A 21,666-nucleotide genomic window follows, 5' to 3' on the forward strand; every position below is an offset into this window, starting at 1 on the left:
AGCTATGCCGGGTATGCATGCAGAAATTAAGAAACGTCAAAATCTTAATAATTTGGTATGGAAATTAAGTAGGGTATATGTGTTGATTTGTTTCATACGATGAATATAACAGTTCAAATTTGGTTAAACATTGGGTATGCTTTCCTAATTTGACTTTCTATATGGTAACAAAATTTGAAATTGACTTTTTATGTAATGTAAGAAATCATCTTTTATGTTTTTTTAATAAGAAATCTAACTGTGATTTTATCTAAACAATGATTTATAAGGAAGAGATCACATTACAAGCAGGTTTTATAGGGTGGTTCAACTTCAAATTTGTAGGATCACCCGCTATTGAGTCACTCACCATTTATATTCATGCACCAAATTCAATAGTATTGGACATGATGACGGTGTGTTAAGAAATCTCACATTGGATGTTAGTTGGTGTACAGTGGTTTATAAGTAAAAAGCAATCTTACAAACCGATTTTATTGTGTTGAGTTAGACCAAACTCTAAATTGGTTTGGATGCATAACACTATAATTCAAATAAATAATTATAACAAGACAAGAGTTTTTTAATTACAACTTGCAAGACAAACCGAACATACAAGCAACACACAATCGCAAAATTCATCTATCATGGTAAGGTAATGCATGCATATGAGTTGCTGAATTTGTCCTATATACACAGAAGTTAGCTATACTATATATAGAGAAGTTAGCGTAAAGACGAAATTTTAGTTATGCATTCATCAAACTGAAAAGAAAAAAAAAAAAAAGTGTTTAGATTGAAAATTTTTTTAGGTCAATGAGAAATTAATTTATCATTTTTCTTCTAAATTTCCATCCAATTTATCTAATGAAAAAATCTAAATTGGAGCAATTTGAAGAAACCCAAATTAATTTAATTTGGGGGAACACAATAAACTAGGTGAAAAAAAACCAAAATGAACGAAGAAGATTAAGGATTTGGTAATGTTATATTCTTATTTTTCCAGAAATGGATGAAGAAGTGAAGGATTTATGCATAGAAGATGAAGGTTAACATTTTTACCACAAAACTAATATAGATGATCAAAATAACTAACTTGTATAACATGGTTGTCAAACTCGCGAGTAGACTCTTAAACTTGTACGAGTTTACGAGTTTAGGAAGCAAAAACGAGCGAACTCGTGTATAGATTCGGTTTTTGATAAACTCGGATTGACACGGATAGACTCGCAGAAACTCGTATAGATTCGCGAGTTTATGACAAGTTTACGAATCTATAAATTTTTTTAAAAAAAAACTTAAAATGAGCACAAATTCCCCGAAACTTTTTTTAAAGGCCTTAAACCTTTTTTATTGTGTATAACCATACACATATTTAGAATTACAAATGTTAAAGAACTCTCACTCTTCTAGTCTTCACTTTCAACAAGGATGACATTTAAAGTGTCTCCTCCTTCGTTGGCATTTTTTTACCCTTCATCGACGACATGGTCCCTTTTATCTCTTGTTGTGTTCACGATCGTTTCTCATCCTTCATCAGTATTTATTGGCGATGTTGATGTTTGTGGTGGTGATTTCATTGAAACTTTGAATGTAACTCATTAACATATACAGTATGTTTTATGATTATCTGTTTTATGTAGTAGCCAATTAAGAATGAACTGATACCTTATACTTTACTATATTCTTTGTTTTATTATGAAGTTTTTTTGTTAACAAGTTTTGTATGTGTGTTTGTGTCATTTACAACTTTAATGTGTCATATATGTGTCATTATAGATTTTCAAAAGTTATTTTTAATTTTTCATAGACTCGTACGAATTTACGAATAGAGTCTACGAGTCGAGTGTATGCACTCTTTACAAGTCTTAGTAGACTCGTGAATCTGATAAACTTTTAAGAGACCAAAAAGAAAAAATAGTTAAAAAACTAAAATGAAATTAACGTTAAGCGGTAAAAAAAGCAACTTAACCAAAAATTAATAAAAACTAGTCATGAATTCTTGTTAAAAAAAATTAAGCAATTTGAATGTAGGGCCTACCAAAGATACGGACCGTGGGACAAGACTGGAATTTAGACTGGTGCGTTCATTTCTTAACCCCACGCGATGTATATAACACTGTTAACACGCTCTTCTTTTTTTTCGAAAAAAATTACTCCCTCCGGTCTTATATATAAATAAAAGTTACTTTTTTAAATTCATTAAAAAAATAATGTATCCAGTTCAAATTATAAATAAGATACATAACTTTTTGAATGAATTCAAAAAAGTAATTTTTACTTATATATGAGACGAGAGGAGTAAGCGATAAGGTTCAAAACTTCCAATTTCAAAAAAAGGAAAAAAGTTCAAAAGATTCCAGGAGGAACACCCACGTGGATTCATTTGAAGCGCGTGAAAAATAGAGCGTGGGAAGAATTGGTGCAGCAACTGTAGATAGTACTCCTCTTCGTGCGGTACATTGTTCAATTGTTATTGTTTATGAGAAACGATGCACCGACTCACTGCCGTGGCACGTGTGCACGTGACACCTTAATCTCACACTATATATTTTTTTAGATACTCCAGCGACTATAAATTTCATCCTAAAGTGTATAATTAGTGTGTCCGGAGTTTGAATCTCGGTCCCTACATATAAAATGTGATGTCTCTATCAATTGAGTTAATCTCACATACGTAACAATCTAACACTATATTTATTTTGGATTAAATAAAGTTTTGCGTCATATAAATATATCTCAAATTTGTTCACGAGTCTTAGGACAACTAATAAAATATGTTAAAATTGTTAGATCAAATATTATAATTGATGTTTGAACTCCGACTTCTTCACTTGTGTATATAAGTTTATAATGATTTTGCGATTTCCTCTGTCTACTAAAAAAAATTCAACAATATATAAAAAAAGAAATTCAGCAAAATTTTGTTTCATAAAATATTTGAGGTCACATCTTTTAATCAATGTTTTTAAACAAACTTAAGTGTACTCTTCATATTTTTATAATGTATTTTTATATCTATTTCAAATATAATAAAAATATTACTATCTAATTTACTAATTTATCTTTAGTAGTTTTATAACCATGTTTTGTATGCTTCATTGTAATTTCATTAAAAAAATTTATAAAGAGGATACATAAGTTTTGGTGTGAAATTTTCATAATACCAATAATATATAAATACCCTTGATTTTTTTAATAGCAACAAAAATCTTTTATTAACAAACTCACCATAACATAAGGCACGTATTTTTTTTAGCACAAAAATCTTTTATTAACAAACTCACCATAACATAAGATATATCTTTTTTTTTACATAAGTTAGACACAGGCAGACGCGGCTGGCTCGCTAGTAATAATAAAATAGATTATAGATTGAACAAAATAGAACCAAAACATATGAATATGATCAACTAAGCAATCTATTCGACAACATATTCATATACGCGGGACGATTATTTCACTAAAACATAAAAAATTGGATAAATAAGTTTTATAAGGAATAACACAATAGTTTAACTTATATTTTACGCGGGACCATTATTTCATTTAGACATAAAAATTTGGATAAGAAAGTTTTAGAAAGAATAACACAATAATTTCATTTATATTTTAACAATAACAAATTTTTTAGTATTTTATTCTAAATAAAATTTCTACATTAATATAATAACAAACTTAAATATCGAATAAAAGTCAACGAACCCGTGCGAATGCACGAGTCTTTAAACTAGTTTATGTTTATAATATTATAAGAATCATTTTCACTAATTATTTTTTTAAAAAAATGAATGAATTAAATATGAATTTTTAATATTTTAGCGCTGATAAATTCATATATATTTTTTTTTTATAAATAAACGAAATGACAAAATTACAACTAAAAAAAATGCTGAAAATTGTTAAACCGAATCGACAAAGTTACAATTCATACACTACCTTGCTTTCTTGATTAATTGCACTACTATATATAAAATAAGGAAAATGCTAAACAGTGCCACGGGGCACTCTTTAAGCATCTTAAATAGTAAGTTTTTGTTAAAATTTTATGGAAATGTGTGAAGTCAACGCCTCGAAAATTGAAATATTCCACTTTTTAAGTAAATTATTTCTTTAAATAGAATGCTTAAAGAGTGCCCGGGGGTACTGTTTAGCAAGACCCATAAAATAAAATAATGTCTGCTTTACTCACTGACTTGTGTTGCATCTCGATGATGACTTTTTGGGAGCTACCCCTTTCTTTTAGGTTTTGATCACAAATGTCAAATTACTCTATTGCACATGTGGTTGGAAATGCCTAAAGAGACCACCGTAAATTTCAGTCTATATTTGAATTGATCGTTAAGGTAGAATTATTTTTATATAGTCACGTGATCAAATATAATTTTTTAGTCACATTCATAAAATTTAAATTTTTTATTTTATCATTTAAATTATTTCATAAATAATCAAAATCACGTGAGTGTGATTATATGGTCATGTGGCTATAAAAGTCTTGCTCGCAAAGGTAATATGAATCACCTCAATATATGATCATCGTATATTAGAGTCAAAAAATAATATTGTTATTAATTTTTGTATTAGGTTAGTTTTGAGAAAACTTTAATCTAATTTCAATTGGATCTTCAACAATAGACTTTAGAATTCGTCCCCTAAACTAGTCTCAAACATCAATGTATATTTTATACTAGTAATAAGTAAACAAGAGGATATTATAGGGTTTTCATTTGCCTTAGTTTGGAAGATATAATTTTTTGGCAACGTACAATATGGAAGAAGCAAGCAGCCACTACGGTGACACACATCTTTAAGTTTAAATCATTTTCAGTACCAACCGTACATACAATAATACTTCAATAATAAAAACCTAAAGTTGATCTCATAAACTATAGTACATATCAGTGTTGTCACTAATATAATATGGTCTTATATTAATAATAATGTTGCAAACCCAAGCTTCTGATGAGTCCACACCTATCACTTTTGACCGTAAAGATTCTCTGCCATTGCTAACTTTGTCATAGTTATCCTGTTCATTTGGTATTAAAAATGTAGGTTTCTTTTCCTTTATATAAATAATGTTGAGGCATGAAAGGATCGTGCGATTATCTTAGAAATGAGTATTGGACTTAACTCATCCTTATAAAATTGGCTTGTAAGGTGAGGATTGTCACTTCCTTATAAACACTTGTCAATGACATCTCACAACCGATGTGGGACTTCTTAACAGATTATCACATCGGACTTTAAGGATCCGTTTGGTCAAGCGGAAAGAAAGAGGAATGAAAGAAAATTACGTATTCCAATTGATGAACTTGGACTAAGTTAGATTCAAAGTTCATCCATTAAAATCCTAATTTTCTTTTCTTCCTCTTTCTTTCCGCTCAACCAAACGGACCATAAGGCTAAAATGTTGATCCTTGAATCTTTCATTTTCATATGAAGAAAATTGAATTGAATAAAAAATATTTCACTTGTGTTTCACAATTTTTTTCAACAAAAATAGTCACTAATTATACAAGCACACCAGCCCAACTAAGATTTAAAAAATAATAATTATAGTGTGAAACTATTAATATGTTCACATTTGTACATGATTTTCATGCAGAGCCTAGTAGCCTGGAGTAGTGGAGTTTGACTCACTCCTAATTTTGCCATTTTGCCATTTTATTTGCATACTGTATTTTAAAAAAGAAAGCGCTATATTAATAGCATGGCACACGGATCCTAGTTTATTGAACACCCATCATTTTGATTGGTAGATTTCTTTAAAATTTTACATAGATAATCAATAAAATATGGATTTTCAATTAAACGATCAAATTTGTAAAATTTGTATTCGTTAAAAAGTTATTGAGCAATGCAACATATTAGACTAAACACATGAGGTTATTATGCTAAAGCAGAGTTCAAGAAAGATTATAATATGGACCAGGTTATCAAGAAAGATCATAGGTTGTTGCATAATGTGGTGGATGAGGTGATTCATGATGAGATCGCTGGTGGAAAATGAGATAGCAAAAGCTGTGGGCTTGGCGTAGTGGTTCTAGGGGAAAGTTTCAAGAGTTCATAGTGGCGACTCTTGTGCTAATCCTGAGTTATGAGGTTGTTATTACCAGGGACGGATCCAGAAGCTTATTATATCGGGGGCCGAAAAATAGAAAAATAATAAAATTAACGAATTTATTTATATAGAATATTTTTATTTACATCATCTTATGCTATAAATGTAGGATAAAAATGTTTAGTGGTTCCAACTTAATTAATTAGAATATCTATGCATACTTAAGTTATCTTAAAGAAATGGAACTATATTTTAAAGAGGTAATTCACTATAATTTTGACAAATTGATTGCAATATTAAACAAACGCTAAGATAACATATGAGATTGAATATAATTTTTTCACTTTTAAGTCTATTTTTTTTTGGGAGAGATATTTAATTTTTTTTAGGTAGAGAATTATCATCTATTTAATTTTGAATAGACAGTGTATCCTTGTCCAAAATTCAGTCTCTTGAGTAAAAAATGTGAAACTGGACAGCCGATTCTAACTTTTTTTGCTTTTCACTTTTTTTCTTCTATTTTTTGCAGTTAGTAAAAAAAATCCATAGAAAAAGACACAAAAATGAGATAAAAGCTGTCCCCACAGTTTTTGATGGTTAAAAACGAACCAAACTATTCCAAATTTGTTTTTATAAGAAAAAAAATCTTTAGTAAAGCACTTATCCTTCTCACTTTTTTTACCACCTTCTCTCAAAGTAAACAAACAGCCATTCTTTGAATTTTTTTGGGTCGTACAAGTTTAATTATTTTAATAAAAGATAAAATAATTTATTTTTTGGTTTGAAAAGATAAATTTAGTCAATATTACACAGCATGTCTTTATCTTCTTTTTTTTTTTAACATTTTTTTTTTACAATAATAAAATGATATTCATTCATTCAAATTGATTGATTACATCAAAAACAACCACATAATCAACATCGCTAAAAACGTAAAGGATGAATCTGCGAACAAAACTCACAGCATCCGAGTTAATAGCATACAACGGCAAAATGCCTACAACAAATAATATGATAAAGTTAAAGTCACCGAAGTATCCATGCCTCCGGATCTGCAGCGTTGAAGCCCAAATCATTGGTTGAATATTTAATTGACTGAAGCCGATCTTTTCAATAGAAATCAAATGAACACTGCACAATATGAGACAACAAAAATGTCGCACAAGACGACGAACAACACAACGCCGCACTCAGACGGCGAAATCACAAAAAAGAAAACACAAAAGAAAAACTTGATCAATGTGAAGATCACTTATTTAAATAAAGAATAAAAGGAAAAACAATTATGAGGGGTGATTTTGGGTCAAAAATTGACCCTAAAACCACCCCCTCCTTGATAGATCAAGAAGAAAAAAAAACTAGGTTAAAGTGGGGGGCGGCGACTATGAAGAAAAAGAGATGTGATGAGTGAAATAAGCAACACTTTTGTTCTTTATCTTTTCTTTTCTAACATTTTGGTCATTTATCTTTTTTTGTAACACTTTAGTCCTTTTTTTTGTAACACTTTGGTCTCTAGTCTTATCTTATTTATTTTGTAACACTTTGGTCCCTTATCTTATTTATTTATAAAAATAAAAGACCTATATGTTACAAATAAAAAAGATAAAGGAATAAAGTGTTACAAAAAAAAAGATAAAAGACCAAAGTGCTAAAAAAAATAAGATAAAGGACCTGCACTGTAATTTTGCCATAAATTTAATATGAATGTTTAAGTTTTTGCTATTTAAAAATTTATAATTAACCCCCGTGAGGTTAACTCAGTTTGTAGGAATATCGCAATATATTTACAGAAGTCGGGGATCGAACCCCGTACACTCCACTTCTTCACACTTTCAAGGTGAATTTTTTAGCCACTAGACTACATGACAAAAAAAATGATAATTAATTCATATTCTTTTAAAAAATTATATATTTTTTGAGAGAAATTCTTATAATATTATAAGCATTAATACAAAAATTCATCCAATAATATAAGAGTACACATGAGTTAGCTTAAAAGTAGGATTAGGAGTGACAACATGAATTTATGACCGCAGAAAATTCAAATTTCAAATTTTTTTAATATGGACCACTTTCGTAGACTAATGCTTAAAAAATATTTAAAATTTCAACTGCAATATATATATATATATATAAGTTGTTGTTGAGAAATATAACTTAAAAGTAATCCTTATTTCTTACTATTTAAATAATGACATCAATCATATAATTGTTTTAGTCATAAAAACAACTAAAGTCATGATTTTTTCCTTTTAAAAAGTATTATTTGTTGGGATTTTGTCTTTGAATTGAAGAAGAAAGCAAGTTTCAGCTGCTGTCATTTGCACATGAGGTGCAAAACTAGCAGATGCAGGCTTGAGCTGCTGCCACTTGCGCATGAGGCGCAACTCGCAGCCATATATATTTTCTGCCGCATTTTCTGCACGAAAAGAGAGAAAGGGAGGCGAAAATCAGGGTTCTTCACCAACATCTTGGCTAGGGTTTAATCTATAGGGTTGTGGGAAGTGATTCTAACACCTTGTAAACACTTATTGATTGAATCTCTTGGTCACGGGAAGAGATTTGGGAAAAAGATAAAATTAGGGCAAAATCTAATTATTGTAACCCTTTGTGGTGAATCCCTGTGTAATCAAGTTTTCTATCGATGGTGGAATGGAGAGCTCTCTCTTCTCCAGAGTAGGTTATTTTAACCGAATTGGGTAAACAAATTCCTCGTGTTCTTTATCGCTTTTGTAGTTTTAGCTTTTGTGTTTAATTGCTTATTCCATTTTGTTTTGGTTGCTTATTCGTTTGCTTCACACACTAAGGATTATTGGTGTGGTATTCTTCAGATTCACAGCATTATCAATAGTCATTAAGATTTTTGGTAATTTTTAAGTACCGATTTACAATAGATCACTCATAAAAGCAGATTACCGCATAGCCGTAGACTTGCCTTCAAAACCAACCTACACATATTTCATGGAGCGTTAAAAAGAGAATGTTAAAGTGAGTGTTATCCGAAATACACTACCTATCAATTTTTTTTGGAGTACATAAACGAAATGACAAGGCTTCGTAAATTCACACACACAAAGTAAAAAGATTGGAGTTTGAACCCCGGTCAGTCGGTCACGGTGTTCGACCTAACAATTTCAACATTTCTGCTAATTAAGCTATAATTTAAGACGAAATATTCAGTAAATTAATAAATTAAATTAAATAGTATATAAATAAGCAGCTTTGAGAAGGATGAAGAACTGGTCTACTATGTGGTGGTTAAGCATTGTAGAGTAGCTAAGATAGAAAAAGAAAAAAAATTGAAAACAATAAAAGACAAATAAAAAAAGAGAGTAAATAAGAGATTTGTGACAAAGATAGATAGATAGACACTGTATGAGAAAGAAAGAAAAAAAGGTTGCAAAGCATAGTACTAATATACATACATAGTGAGAGAGAAATTTAGAGAAAGAGAAAGAAAGAGAAAGAGATGGTGGGCTCAGGAGCAGCATCAGATAGGAGCAAAGAAGCTGTTGGTATGATGGCCCTTCATGAGGCCCTCAGAACCGTCTGTCTTAACTCAGACTGGACTTACTCTGTCTTCTGGACTATTCGTCCTCGCCCGTATGATATCTCTCTCTCCCTCTCTCTCTCTCTCTCTCTCTCTCTCTCTCTCTCTCTCTATACAAAGTTTCTATCTTTTTGTCTCTATGTTTTGTTTTGTACTGTTTTCTCATCTGGGTCTTGTCCATTTCTTGCAGAAGAGTTAGAGGTGGTAATGGCTGTAAGGTTGGAGATGATAATGGAAGCTTGTAAGTGTTTGTCATGTTTTTGTTTTTTTGTTGATAAAGATTGTAAATTTGACGTATTTGAGTAATTAATGATAATGGGTATTGTTTTGATTGTAAATTTGTTGAGTTAACATAACATTTTTTTTTTTTTTTTTATGTTTGTGTTTTTTAAGGATGTTGATGTGGGAAGATGGATTTTGCCGAGGAAGAGATTGTGTTGGAGATCATATTGATGGTGGTGGAGAAGATCCTGTTAGAAAAGCTTTCAGCAAAATGTCCATTCAGTTGTATAATTATGGAGAAGGGTGGGTACTGGGTAGGTGTTTGTTGGTTGGTTTGTTTGTTTGTTTGTTACTATGTTGTGTGCTTATATTCTCTCTCTCTCTCTCTCTCTGAATCTCTCTCTCTCTCTCTCTCTGAATCTATGTGGATGGAGTTACTGTTGTTAACTATTTGAACAAACACAGCATCAAGCACACACACCTTGTTTGTTCTTTATACTATGTTGTGATTGGGTGTTTTTTGTTTTGGAATAGGTTGATGGGGAAAGTTGCATCTGATAAGTGTCACAAGTGGGTCTTTAAAGAACCAACAGAATGTGAACCTAATATCTCCAACTACTGGCAAAGTTCCTTTGATGCTGTATGCATTTTCAACTCACTTCTACTTCTATCTCATCTTTCACTTCTCTAAGGTCAAGTGTATATTTGGAATCTGCCAGAATCACGGTGATCCACCGTGATTTTACATAAGCTACTAAGTGTAACTTTTGGAAAATCACAGTGGCTCATAGCGATTCTGACATACCAAACATAAACTTAATGAGTTTGACAAAATCAAAGTGACACTAGTTTTATTAAAGTTTTAAAGTGTTGTTTTTTCTCAAAATCAGGAGATCTAATGTGATTCTGTCAAACTCGCTGTCAAATCATTCAAGGACTAATTAGTCTTTACTTATTTTAGACAAAATATATATTGAGATGGAGACTTTACATTATTAATTACTACATTCCAATCAAGTATTGTTATGATGAGTATCTAGCTATTTTGATGATGATTGATTTGAATCTCTTTTGATATTAATTGCAGCTTCCTCCTGAATGGACAGACCAATTTGAGTCAGGCATTCAGGTCAGAAAACAGAATCATTGTTACTAACTTTGATTTTCTTTGCTATATAATGTATTAATGGTCTAGCTCACAAGGATTTATTGTTTTTTTTTTTTTATTTTTCAACTCATTTTATTTGTTTCCTTGACCAGACCATAGCTGTAATTCAAGCTGGACATGGTCTTCTTCAACTTGGTTCTTGTAAGATTGTAAGTACATTTCTATCACATTTTTCCTTTCTACTCATCTATACTTTTCTTATATCCCCTCGGATCTTGAATATAGACAACCCCGTGTCTTAAATATAAGCAAAAAGTTAAATATATATATGTCATGAAAATGAAAATACATTTAACTTTTTGTTTATACTCCGTTTGTGGGGGACAAGGCTGATCCGTCCTTTTAATCTCCTAATACGTAATTTTATAACTTACTTTCACCATTTCAACGTAATTTGTATGAAAATGGATTCTTTGAAGTTGCAATGTTCTTGCATTCATGCGGTCAGTATATTAATGACCGTTAAAAATTCAAAATACCGAGCTTGAAATCTAGATTGTCTTGTCTTGATATGTTGCTTAGTGATGTGTTGACTGCATGAATTCAGCATATCTCAACCGTAGAGAATCTTGATGCAATTTGTATGGTTTCAAAGAATTTCACATATAAGCATGACAAAAAATGAAAAGGCAGCTAATGTTTGATATTCTTGGTATCAAATTTTCAGATTCCTGAAGATCTTCATTTTGTCCTAAGAATGAGACACACATTTGAATCATTAGGGTACCAATCTGGTTTCTACCTCTCACAACTCTTCTCATCAACAAGAAACACTTCATCATCAACTTCACTTCCATCAAAACCATCTTCAACCATTCCAATTAGGCCACCTCCACCACTCTTCAACTGGGGTCAAAGACCACTAACTTCTCCTTCATCAATGCTATCCTCACCCAATTTTCAACAACATGCAGCTAGACTTGGTTTTCCACAAACCAAAGATGAAACACACATGTTCCTCATGCCTCATGCATCATCGCATGAAACTCCGAGAATGGAAGACATGATGGGAGGAGGAGGAGGAGAAGGAGGCGAACATCATGAAAATGACATTAAATGGCCAAATGGTTTGTCTTTCTTTAATGCTTTAACCGGTCGAGCCGATGATGCTAAACTTTTGTTTAATCCAGATGGTTTAGGTGGAAAACAAGGTGATCATGATCATGATCATAATCAACATCATCACACTCTTGATCAAAATCCTAATTTAGATGGTTCAAATCCAAATGAGTTCTTGAGCTTGGATAGTATTAATCACCATGAAGGTGCTAGGAAAATGGATAAGTTTAAGAGGAGTTTCACTTTACCTACAAGAGTTGCTTCATCATCTTCATCAACTTCAATGGATCATCATCAACAGCAAGGTGTGGAGTATAGGAATTCAGAAGGTGGTATGTACTCAGATGTTATGGACACTTTTTTGGAGTGAATGTTGGTTAAGAAATTAATTAAGAAAGATTAGAATTTGTATTTAGGAAGTAAAAGCTAGTTATGTGTTTCTTTTTTCATGTGTTTGCTTTTTCCACTATTATTGTATCTGTGTTTTGTTATGTATTCCTTCTTAATGAGACTATTAATGATCATTTTGTTTCTTTCTTTTAGTTCAATTAGACATAAAGTTTACATGATGTCTTACTTACAATATATTTTTTTATTGGGTCATCATTGTATGATTGAATAAAAGTTATAGTAATTCTAGGACACTAATTAATCAAGTACTCCATTTAAATATGCTGAAAAATTAATCTTCGAGAGAGATTTCTATAATATATCAAATATGATCGTGAAAAAATTCAATTTTTTAATGTTACACATGAGTTTATTTAAAAGCAGGATAAAAAATTGTGACAGAAATTATTTAGTAACTAAAACTTGCAGAAAGTTTTCATAAAAACTAAACAAAATTTAAGATATTTATAAAGAAAAAAAACTTATTTATTTTTTGTTTTATAAACATATCTTATCTATTTTTTTTTTTTGACTTAATAATTTCTTCCACTTTAGTTTCCCAAAAAAGTAAATATTCAAGTTTTGGATTTGTCTTAGTCCATATAAATACATCTCATTCAATTTTAGTTCTTATTAAGTTCTTCTTTTAAGTTTGGTCACTATTGCTTGTTCTTTACTAGTAACTAGGTAGACAAAAACCCCAGTCAAAGAAAAGGGAGACAAAAACTTATGTTTGCACATGTTCCATGGACTTGTTACATGGCGTCCAAGTTGATGTTATGTGACATGTGTTGACCTAGATTTTTTCTATCTAGTGGAATAGAAAATAAGAAGGCAGAAGCAAACTTATAAAAAATTAGTAGGAACTAAATTTAAATAAGTTTAAATAAGATAAGATGTACAACTAAATTATATAATAACAAAAGACAAACAAACAATCGTAAGCGTTAAGACACGTTGTGATTAAATAAATATGATGTCGATATCAAGTGGAACAATGCTAAACTACTTCTAAGACACATGGCGAGTCTTTTAAACGACATTTATTTAAAAGATCGACATCTCTTAATTAACATATGTTTTTTCATACACATCAAATAATCATAAAGATGCTGACTGCATATAGTCACTGATTTGTGACTGCACAAAATCCAGATCCATAATTTGAAGGAAATGAATTTGCTGCGATAGATTCGTCTTGCAGTTGCAACTCTTATTTGTTCGATCTAAATGATTGGACGGGATCATTTAATTGTGTGAAATTAATTATATAAAATGGACAGTTGAAACTCAAATCATTGACCGTGTAAAATTAACTATAGTGGATCCGAGTCCATGATTTGCATCAATGCACCATATACTTTGGTGGGAGGGATACTAGTAAATTTATATTTGATAATAATTTCGTATTCCTGCAACTGTAAGACTAAATATTTAAAAACCTTGAAGTTGTTAATTGTTGGTTTGATTAATCTTTTCTTACTGCAAGTACATCGAATCAAACATTAATCTTTATCAATTATCAACTTGCCTTTTGTTATTAAATAGTCAAGGACAGAGTCCCAAATATACCCATGAGTATATAGGACAAAGCAAAAAAAAGTAAAAAGAGGGACCAAAAAATAAAGTAGGAAGTGAGATGAGCAAGCATGCAGCTGCAAGAATATTAGTACTGCAGCCTTTCCTCAGAAAGACCAAGCAATTGTGGGATCAGATATAGGGTACCTTTCTTTCTATAAGGAAATAATGCCAAAGGTACAACAATTTTTTTTGGTTCCAAACATAGTAAAGGACCTTGATATGCTGCACTTAGCAAATCTCTCTGAAGTTATGTGTTTATCATCGTTATTAGATGATCCAAATTTAAGGTTATAAAATAAAATTATGATTTTTTTTTTTGGATTATTTAGACATCATGACTGTCGGACTTCGACAAAATGATGCTTACTGTAAATCCAATTTCGAGTAATATATAGTACAATTAGAACTTGAAATTTAGAAAATAGTCACTATTTTGTGTTTTGAGGAGTAAATCATTAAATTAGTCTCCGACTTTATATGATGCTCTCAAATAGGTCCCAACAATTATTAATATTTCTAAAAGGTCTTTAACACTATTAAATTGTCAAATTGAACTCTATAAATTAGATCTTTATACTTTGACAATTTACAGTAGTATCAATTTGATCTCCATATTTAACAACTTACAATCAGCTTAGTCTCTAATATAATTTTAGAAGAACTATGAACAACTTACTCATGTTTTGGTTTATGTGGGTGATAGAACCAATGGGCTCAACCCTGTTAAATGGGCCTTAGGGAAATGTGATTCAATAGTTTTTTTTATAGCTTCTCTTCGGGCCCGTCCTTTTTTGCCCTTTAATAAAACTTTTGAAAATTTTTTTTTCTACCCCAACAATTGTCAATCTACCCCAACATTAATTTTGAATGGACGAATTTGCCCTCATATATAAACTAAAACCCTGAAGAAAAAAATTTAGTTACCGGAACACTTTGGAAAAAAGTGTTCTGATATGTAAATTTTTTTTTTTTACCTGAACACTTTGAAAAAAAGTGTGTAGGTATGTAAAATTTTTCCAAATTTATTTTTTGACCTACACACTTTGGAAAAAAGTGTTCAGGTATATAAAATTTTTCTAATTTTTTTTTTACCTGAACACTTTGAAAAAAAGTGTGTAAATTCGTCCATTCAAAATTAATGTTGGGGTAGATTGACAATTGTTGGGGTAGAAAAAAAAATTCCAAAACTTTGGTTTCTATTTCCCGAATTTTTCCTGAATTTGAACTAGAAAAACTTCGGTTTCTTCGTTTCGAATTTTTTTCAACGGCAAAATTGAAAATCCAAGGGGGAAAAAGAAACACGGGGCCCGAAGATAAGCTATCATAGTTTTTGTGGTAAATTGTGATTCGATCTTCTTTTTTGATTTTCACCACAGTATCCGGCCCACTAGACTGTCTAATCTGGTTTGAGGGTCAGTTATGACATTAAGTGGTTCCAGCCCCCTCTCGATCACAGTTGCGGGGGATCAAATCGTGGTTCTCCCTACCAAGTTCAGCGTCAATCACCATTGGACCAACTAACAACTGATTGTGATCCAGTCTTCTAATCCAACCCAAAGCCAATTTCTTAAATTAATATGAATACATTTTTTTATATGTAAATCTCGAATCAACTCCTATAAAGTGAGCAACTCATTTTAGAGTATAAAGTGATTAATTTTAGTCATTGATTAATAAGTTAAGGAGAATGTTAACATGTGCATATATGACACATGTTAAGGTAGTAAAAATAGAAATTATGTCTTAAAATTTGTGCATTTTTACTTTTCAAGCATTAAATGTCTTGTATCATTAAATGTTAATTTCTATATTAAGATACCTTATCATGTGCCCTATATGCACATGTTAACAAGACCCATAAGTTAAATGTAGATATTATAGATACTCCGTAATAAATCATGGAGTTATTAAAATAACAATTCTTGATTTTGTCGTAAATATTTAAGATAAATAAAACACTGCAAAGGTTGGTTAGAATAATTAGGCATGACAGTCCATAAATGTTAGCTCAACTGGCAGAAATTTCGAAATTGCTAGTGCCGGACGTCAGGATCGGGGATCGAACCTCGGTCACTCCACTTTGTGTGTGTGAGTTTTCAATGGCTTTTCCATTTTGTCTATCAACAAAAAAAAGAAGAGAATAATTAGGTATGGCAATAGAGCCCAACCTGTGAGTACCCATCTAAACCTGCCCGGACTTTGAAAGAGAAAATCCAAATTGACTGATTTTAGGTTTGAGTTTGAAATGATGCGATTGAGGCGAATAATGAGAACATTGATATCCACTACGAACTCATCCCGAATCTGCACCCCACTTATATCGAAATTATATTTTTCATTCATATCTTTATTTTTATTTTTAAGTTGAAAATTAAACAAAATGTTTTCTCTATTTTTACTTTTTTTACCTTGCTTTTTTAGAAAATAAATCATATTGTTGAAATAAAATATTACTGGACTTTTAGATTTTTTTTTTAAATAAAAAAATACCACAATGCAACCCAAATTCATGTGGAGGTGGGACAAAATGAAGATACCCGAACCTGTTGAGTATTTGTTTGTGGTTCTATTTTTTACCCCCTTTGAAAATTAAGGCGTGTATGGAAATACCCGAACTTTATGAGTTGGGGAGGACAAAATATGTTTCCGCACTACCCCATTGCCATGCCTAATGTACCTCAATTATGTCAGAAGTTTATATTTTGAATTTCACACATTTTTTTTAAAGTAGTTGAAATTCCATATTATTTTAAGATGAATAAGTGAAATGTCTTGGGTACGAACCAACTTCTGATGCGATGTTCTTACCAACTTAGCTAAAATCGCGGGACTTATATGCATATTATGGCCAAGAATGCCCATTATTCTAAAGTAAACACAAAAATTATCTATTTTTCTATATCAAAATTTTGGATGGGCTTTAATGAAGCTCAATTTGGGTCAGGCTAGCAAAGCTTTGGGAGACACATTGCTATTGGGTTTGGCCAGAGCTGAAAAAGAAACAACTTTATGGAAAATTTACTCTTACCCTTACAATTATAATTATACTCCCACATTTACCACCAAAAGTTTTACAAAGTTGAAAATAGTTTCAATGTTTACCGACGTTTTAGCCACGGTTTTCTCGTGGCTAAGATGTAGACAACAATTTTCCCATCACAATCCTTTGCCTCAAATTATGTGATCAAACCATAATCGGTATGATTTATAATCGGATGGCTGATATTTTAGATTAATCGAAATTATAATCCTTTGCCTCAATTTTCCCATCACAATCCTTTAAGCATGTGGTCAATAGTTCGATTAATGACTCATGGGTATGATTTTAGCTAAATAAATAGACTTATAATTTGGGCTTCGGCCCTCTTTCCCAAAAAAAAAGACTTATAATTTTTTTGACCTGCTCTATTTACAGAAATGGTGCCAAGACCCGGTAACATTTTTTTTTAGATAGACAAAATGACAAGGGAATTAGATTCCTTGCAGTTACAACACGCTAACACGTTGTAATTGATATCAGCCATCCAATTATAAATCAACGACTTAGATCGTTTTAACTAAAAAGACACAATTTTTAATTTAAACCATCCGATCTTAGATTGATGACCAAAATAGACATTGTCAAACTGCATGTATATATATATATATATTAAAGCAACACATCTTAATCCAATTATTACAAACTATTGAAAACTCACATACATAGAGTGAAGATATCGAAATTCAAACTCTATTCATAACACGAATCTTAATAATTTCGATATTTCTATCGATTGAGTTTCCAAACATAAAAAAAAAAAAACTTTTTTGACCGTGACTTGGGGGAACGCGTAAAAGTAAAGATGGAAACAAAGAGTTATAGTAGTAAGTTGGCGTTGGCTTAAAAAAGAAAGAAAAGAAACGCGGTAGAGTTGTCTTTTTCAACCTCACAAAAATGAATGAATCTACAATTAACGCCATAAATAAATAAATAAATAATTGAAATAAATTGTCTTTACCATCATCATCTTCATCATTCACCACTCAAGTCAAGTCAACTCAACTGTCTTCTCAAAACCAAACCAAACCAAACCACTCACTCATGGCTGCTAGAGACATTCTTCATAAGATGAAGGTATCAATATTCAATACATAGATCCTTCATTTCATGTTCCAATATTATAATTTAGATCACACACATAAACACTTTGTTTCATTAAAACTAAATGTGATTTTTTTTGTTACTAATTTTTATCAATTCATTCAATGGACTTGTTTTATTGGTTTATTTAGTAAAACCCATTAATTTTTCTTGTGTTATTTTTTCATTGTGGTTTTGCTCTTCCTTAATTTACGTTGACTTGTGTTTGACTTGTTCAAGTAAAGGTAGAATCTTTCAAGTTTCTACTAACCCCGATCTGTAAGGAAATATATTATTGAAATTGATTATGTATATTTGTTTCTGAGTTAGAAAAATATACTAGATTATGTTATTTGTTTATTTTTAAAATAGATATCAGTGTGAATTGTTCAAATTCAAAGGCAAGATTTATGAAACCAAGTGATTGAGCTCAAGTGGTCAATGAGTTCCTCCTTAGGATGAATTGTTCGGTAGAACCGAGTCGATTCCTAGGAGGAACAATACTTGGCCAGAATTTACTTACCTCTGGGCTGAAATCCGGATTACCAGGTCCCCCCATTCCTGGGAATCGGAGGGTTAACACAAAAAAAAAAGTGAAGGTTTATAATAGAACTAACTAGGTTTCACTATCTATATATTGGCTTTTGAATCCATTTTTGAAGTTTAGTTATTATCTTTTTGTGGTTTAATGTCTCTTGTTACCCTGTATCATCACCAACATGTACAAAATTACAAAACAATGATTTTAGAGTTCTTTATTTCGTAAAATAGGGTGTGTATACTTTTAGTAAAGATGTAATTTTGGAAAAGATATTTGCTAATTTTGCTAAAGTTATTTTGTTAATTTGACAAAGAGGGTGAGAAATTTATTGGTCATTTGATCAGAACATTTCAGTTTGTCTGTGGCCATTGGCCAGCGATATTCAGAACAAATGGATTGAATGCGCCTCCTTCTTCGTAGACATGGGACTGTGAGAAGGTCAATCACCTCCATATGTTGTTTGGCTGCATAACATTTCATATCATGGATACCGGTAAAAGATAGTGATATAGGGAAACACAATTAGACGAAATCTTTTTGTTTATTTGTAAGCTCCTTGAAGAGTTAACTAAGCATTAGAAGTTACTAGTAATTCAAAGATTTGGTTAATTCAATTTGGTTATATAATGTTCATATTTCTGTGGAGATGATTCAGTTAATTCACTTTTCTTATTGTATTAGACTCTTAGTGTAGTTGGGAGGCCTGATATTCTTTTCATTTAGCACGTCTTCTTACCCTTGCTTAGTATTCTAGGGTCTGTTTGGATTGATTTATTTGAGCTTATCTACTGACATATGCACTTTTGAGAATGTTTGGGAGAGCTTATGGAAAACGTTTATGCCATGTCCAGAAGCTATTTTCAGCTTATCTACATAAGCTCTCTATGACATCTTTTCACTTTATTTTATCTTTTGTTATAGAAATAGCTTATGCATACGCAGTTATATGATAAGTGTTTATGCTATAAACGCTTAATTAAACTGTTTCTCTTCTAGTCATTCTTGTGACAGTCATTTGACATTAGCACATTGCCTGCAGGAAAAAGTTGGGTTTGGTTTATCAGACCCAGATTCAGGGAAAGGAAAGAGCAAGATGTCGAAACATATAACTCATGGATTTCACTTGGTAAAGGGAAGATCATATCATGAAATGGAGGATTATCTTGTTGCAAGATTTAAGCAAATTGATAACCATGAATTAGGCTTGTTTGCAATATTTGATGGCCATGCCGGTCACAATGTACCCAACTACTTGCAGTCTCATTTGTTTGATAATATCTTAAACGAGGTAACTTCCCATTTCTGGTTACTTCTTAACTTATATGATTCATGAATTGCAGCTTCTCAAAATCAACTTGAACAATTCTTAATGTTAATTGAAGTCGCATGAACATGACGTCCAACCAACCTTTTTTTCCCATGTAGCCTGACTTCTGGAAAGAACCTGTAAATGCTGTCAAGCAAGCGTATAGTATAACCGATTCTAGTATTTTAGAGAAGTCAGGTGAATTGGGTAGAGGGGGTTCAACCGCAGTCACTGCAATATTGATTAATGGTCAGAAGTTAATAGTAGCCAATATCGGAGATTCTCGGGCTGTCTTATCAAAGAAAGGTGTGGCCAAACAACTGTCGGTGGATCATGAACCAACCACAGAACACGAGGATATAAAAAATAGAGGTGGTTTTGTATCAAGATTCCCAGGTACGGTATATTTTATAAGGTTTATAATTTTGCTTTATCTTATTAGTATGTGTGAATAGGAAAATTCGTACTCGAAATTGTAAGTATCGGTCAAATTTGTCCGCTATTTTTGCGAATTGACAAGTAAATACATGGTTGAAATTGTAAAATATCATTCAAAATATCCTTAAAAGACATAAATTTTGTAGGCAAATTAGTCTCTGGTGTGGCGACATTGATATGAGATCAACGTAGATGGGACGCATATTCAGTTAACGTTCACGTTATCTCTAACGATTAAGGTTAACTGAGAGACTATGTTGACTAACTTTACAAATTCAGGGATGTATTTGCTAAATCGCCAAAATCAAGGGCTATTTTGACTAATGTTTACAATTTTTTGAGGACCAATTTGTCTATTCACTCTATTAGCATTTTGCATTGGGTTGTTCGGTTGCGGCATTTGATTTTTCGATGTATTTATAATGATTTGCTTACTTAGAAAAAGTTTACTTAGAATAGAGACTTCGTTTCATTACTAATGATATAGCTTTTGCCATCAATTCAGGGGATGTTCCGCGAGTTGATGGACGGTTGGCAGTGTCGAGGGCGTTTGGTGACAAAAGCTTGAAGAAACACTTGAGTTCAGAGCCACATGTGACAGTGGAGAAGATAAATGATGATGCAGAGTTTATCATATTAGCCAGCGATGGATTGTGGAAGGTAAGTTTTCGATAAATGAATCATGCTGGAAGCACCTTGTGGATCGGTATTTGATGCATGCATGCTTATTTAACTTGTGCTCGAATCTGTTTATTTGTTTATCATTCCAGGTAATGTCAAATCAAGAAGCAGTTGATTGTATTAAAGATATAAAGGATGCTCGATCATCAGCAAAGCGTCTCACTGAAGAAGCAGTTAACAGGAAAAGCAATGACGATATCTCTTGCATTGTTGTGAAACTTCAGTGATCACAATTCTCAAGACTCATCAAGTAAACTTTGATCAATAAACATTCAAGTGTATCATATACTTTGTGTAATAATTATTAAGCTTAATAGCCATAAGACGGTTTTATTTTGCTGAGTTCTTCATACAAACTAACTGAGACAATGCTTTATTTGAAGACAATGTTGGAAAGATTGTAAAGTCTGAGTTTGTAGATCAAACTACATTTTATTCTGTGTGTATACAAGGAAGTTTGGTCAATATTATGTGGGGAACTACCCTTAACAGATTTTTTTGTTCTGCTGTAGACAAAGTGGTAAACGCTACAGAAACTTTCACGCAATTATTAGGTCTCAGGTTTGA

At 31.5% G+C, this 21,666-nt stretch overlaps 2 protein-coding genes across 2 annotated transcripts; both read left to right on the forward strand.

Moving 5' to 3' along the window:
- The first annotated feature begins 9,284 nt into the window (after positions 1 to 9,284).
- LOC123895139 (protein RICE SALT SENSITIVE 3-like) lies at positions 9,285 to 12,584 on the forward strand. Its single transcript, XM_045945361.1, has 7 exons — positions 9,285 to 9,646; positions 9,784 to 9,834; positions 9,987 to 10,118; positions 10,350 to 10,455; positions 10,903 to 10,944; positions 11,076 to 11,132; positions 11,651 to 12,584. Exons 1-7 carry the CDS (start codon positions 9,513 to 9,515, stop codon positions 12,410 to 12,412), a joined length of 1,284 nt encoding a protein of 427 aa, XP_045801317.1. The 5' UTR covers positions 9,285 to 9,512; the 3' UTR covers positions 12,413 to 12,584.
- Positions 12,585 to 17,905: 5,321 nt separating this feature from the next.
- LOC123895140 (probable protein phosphatase 2C 39) lies at positions 17,906 to 21,591 on the forward strand. Its single transcript, XM_045945363.1, has 5 exons — positions 17,906 to 18,127; positions 19,714 to 19,962; positions 20,100 to 20,376; positions 20,924 to 21,078; positions 21,189 to 21,591. Exons 1-5 carry the CDS (start codon positions 18,095 to 18,097, stop codon positions 21,324 to 21,326), a joined length of 852 nt encoding a protein of 283 aa, XP_045801319.1. The 5' UTR covers positions 17,906 to 18,094; the 3' UTR covers positions 21,327 to 21,591.
- Positions 21,592 to 21,666: the final 75 nt, after the last annotated feature.

This window comes from Trifolium pratense, linkage group LG7, assembly GCF_020283565.1.
Source record: "Trifolium pratense cultivar HEN17-A07 linkage group LG7, ARS_RC_1.1, whole genome shotgun sequence".
Lineage (NCBI taxonomy): Eukaryota > Viridiplantae > Streptophyta > Magnoliopsida > Fabales > Fabaceae > Trifolium > Trifolium pratense.

What these genes read in the sequence shown, in the direction of transcription:
- LOC123895139 (XM_045945361.1), top strand. Translation starts at nt 9,513, where the DNA reads ATGGTGGGCTCAGGAGCAGCATCAGATAGGAGCAAAGAAGCTGTTGGT. An exon ending in GGAGATGATAATGGAAGCTT is followed by an intron (nt 9,835 to 9,986) that starts GTAAGTGTTTGT and finishes GTGTTTTTTAAG; the next exon opens with GATGTTGATGTGGGAAGATG. An exon ending in AATTTGAGTCAGGCATTCAG is followed by an intron (nt 10,945 to 11,075) that starts GTCAGAAAACAG and finishes TTCCTTGACCAG; the next exon opens with ACCATAGCTGTAATTCAAGC.
- LOC123895140 (XM_045945363.1), top strand. Translation starts at nt 18,095, where the DNA reads ATGGCTGCTAGAGACATTCTTCATAAGATGAAG. An exon ending in TTGATAATATCTTAAACGAG is followed by an intron (nt 19,963 to 20,099) that starts GTAACTTCCCAT and finishes TTTCCCATGTAG; the next exon opens with CCTGACTTCTGGAAAGAACC. An exon ending in CCAGCGATGGATTGTGGAAG is followed by an intron (nt 21,079 to 21,188) that starts GTAAGTTTTCGA and finishes TTATCATTCCAG; the next exon opens with GTAATGTCAAATCAAGAAGC.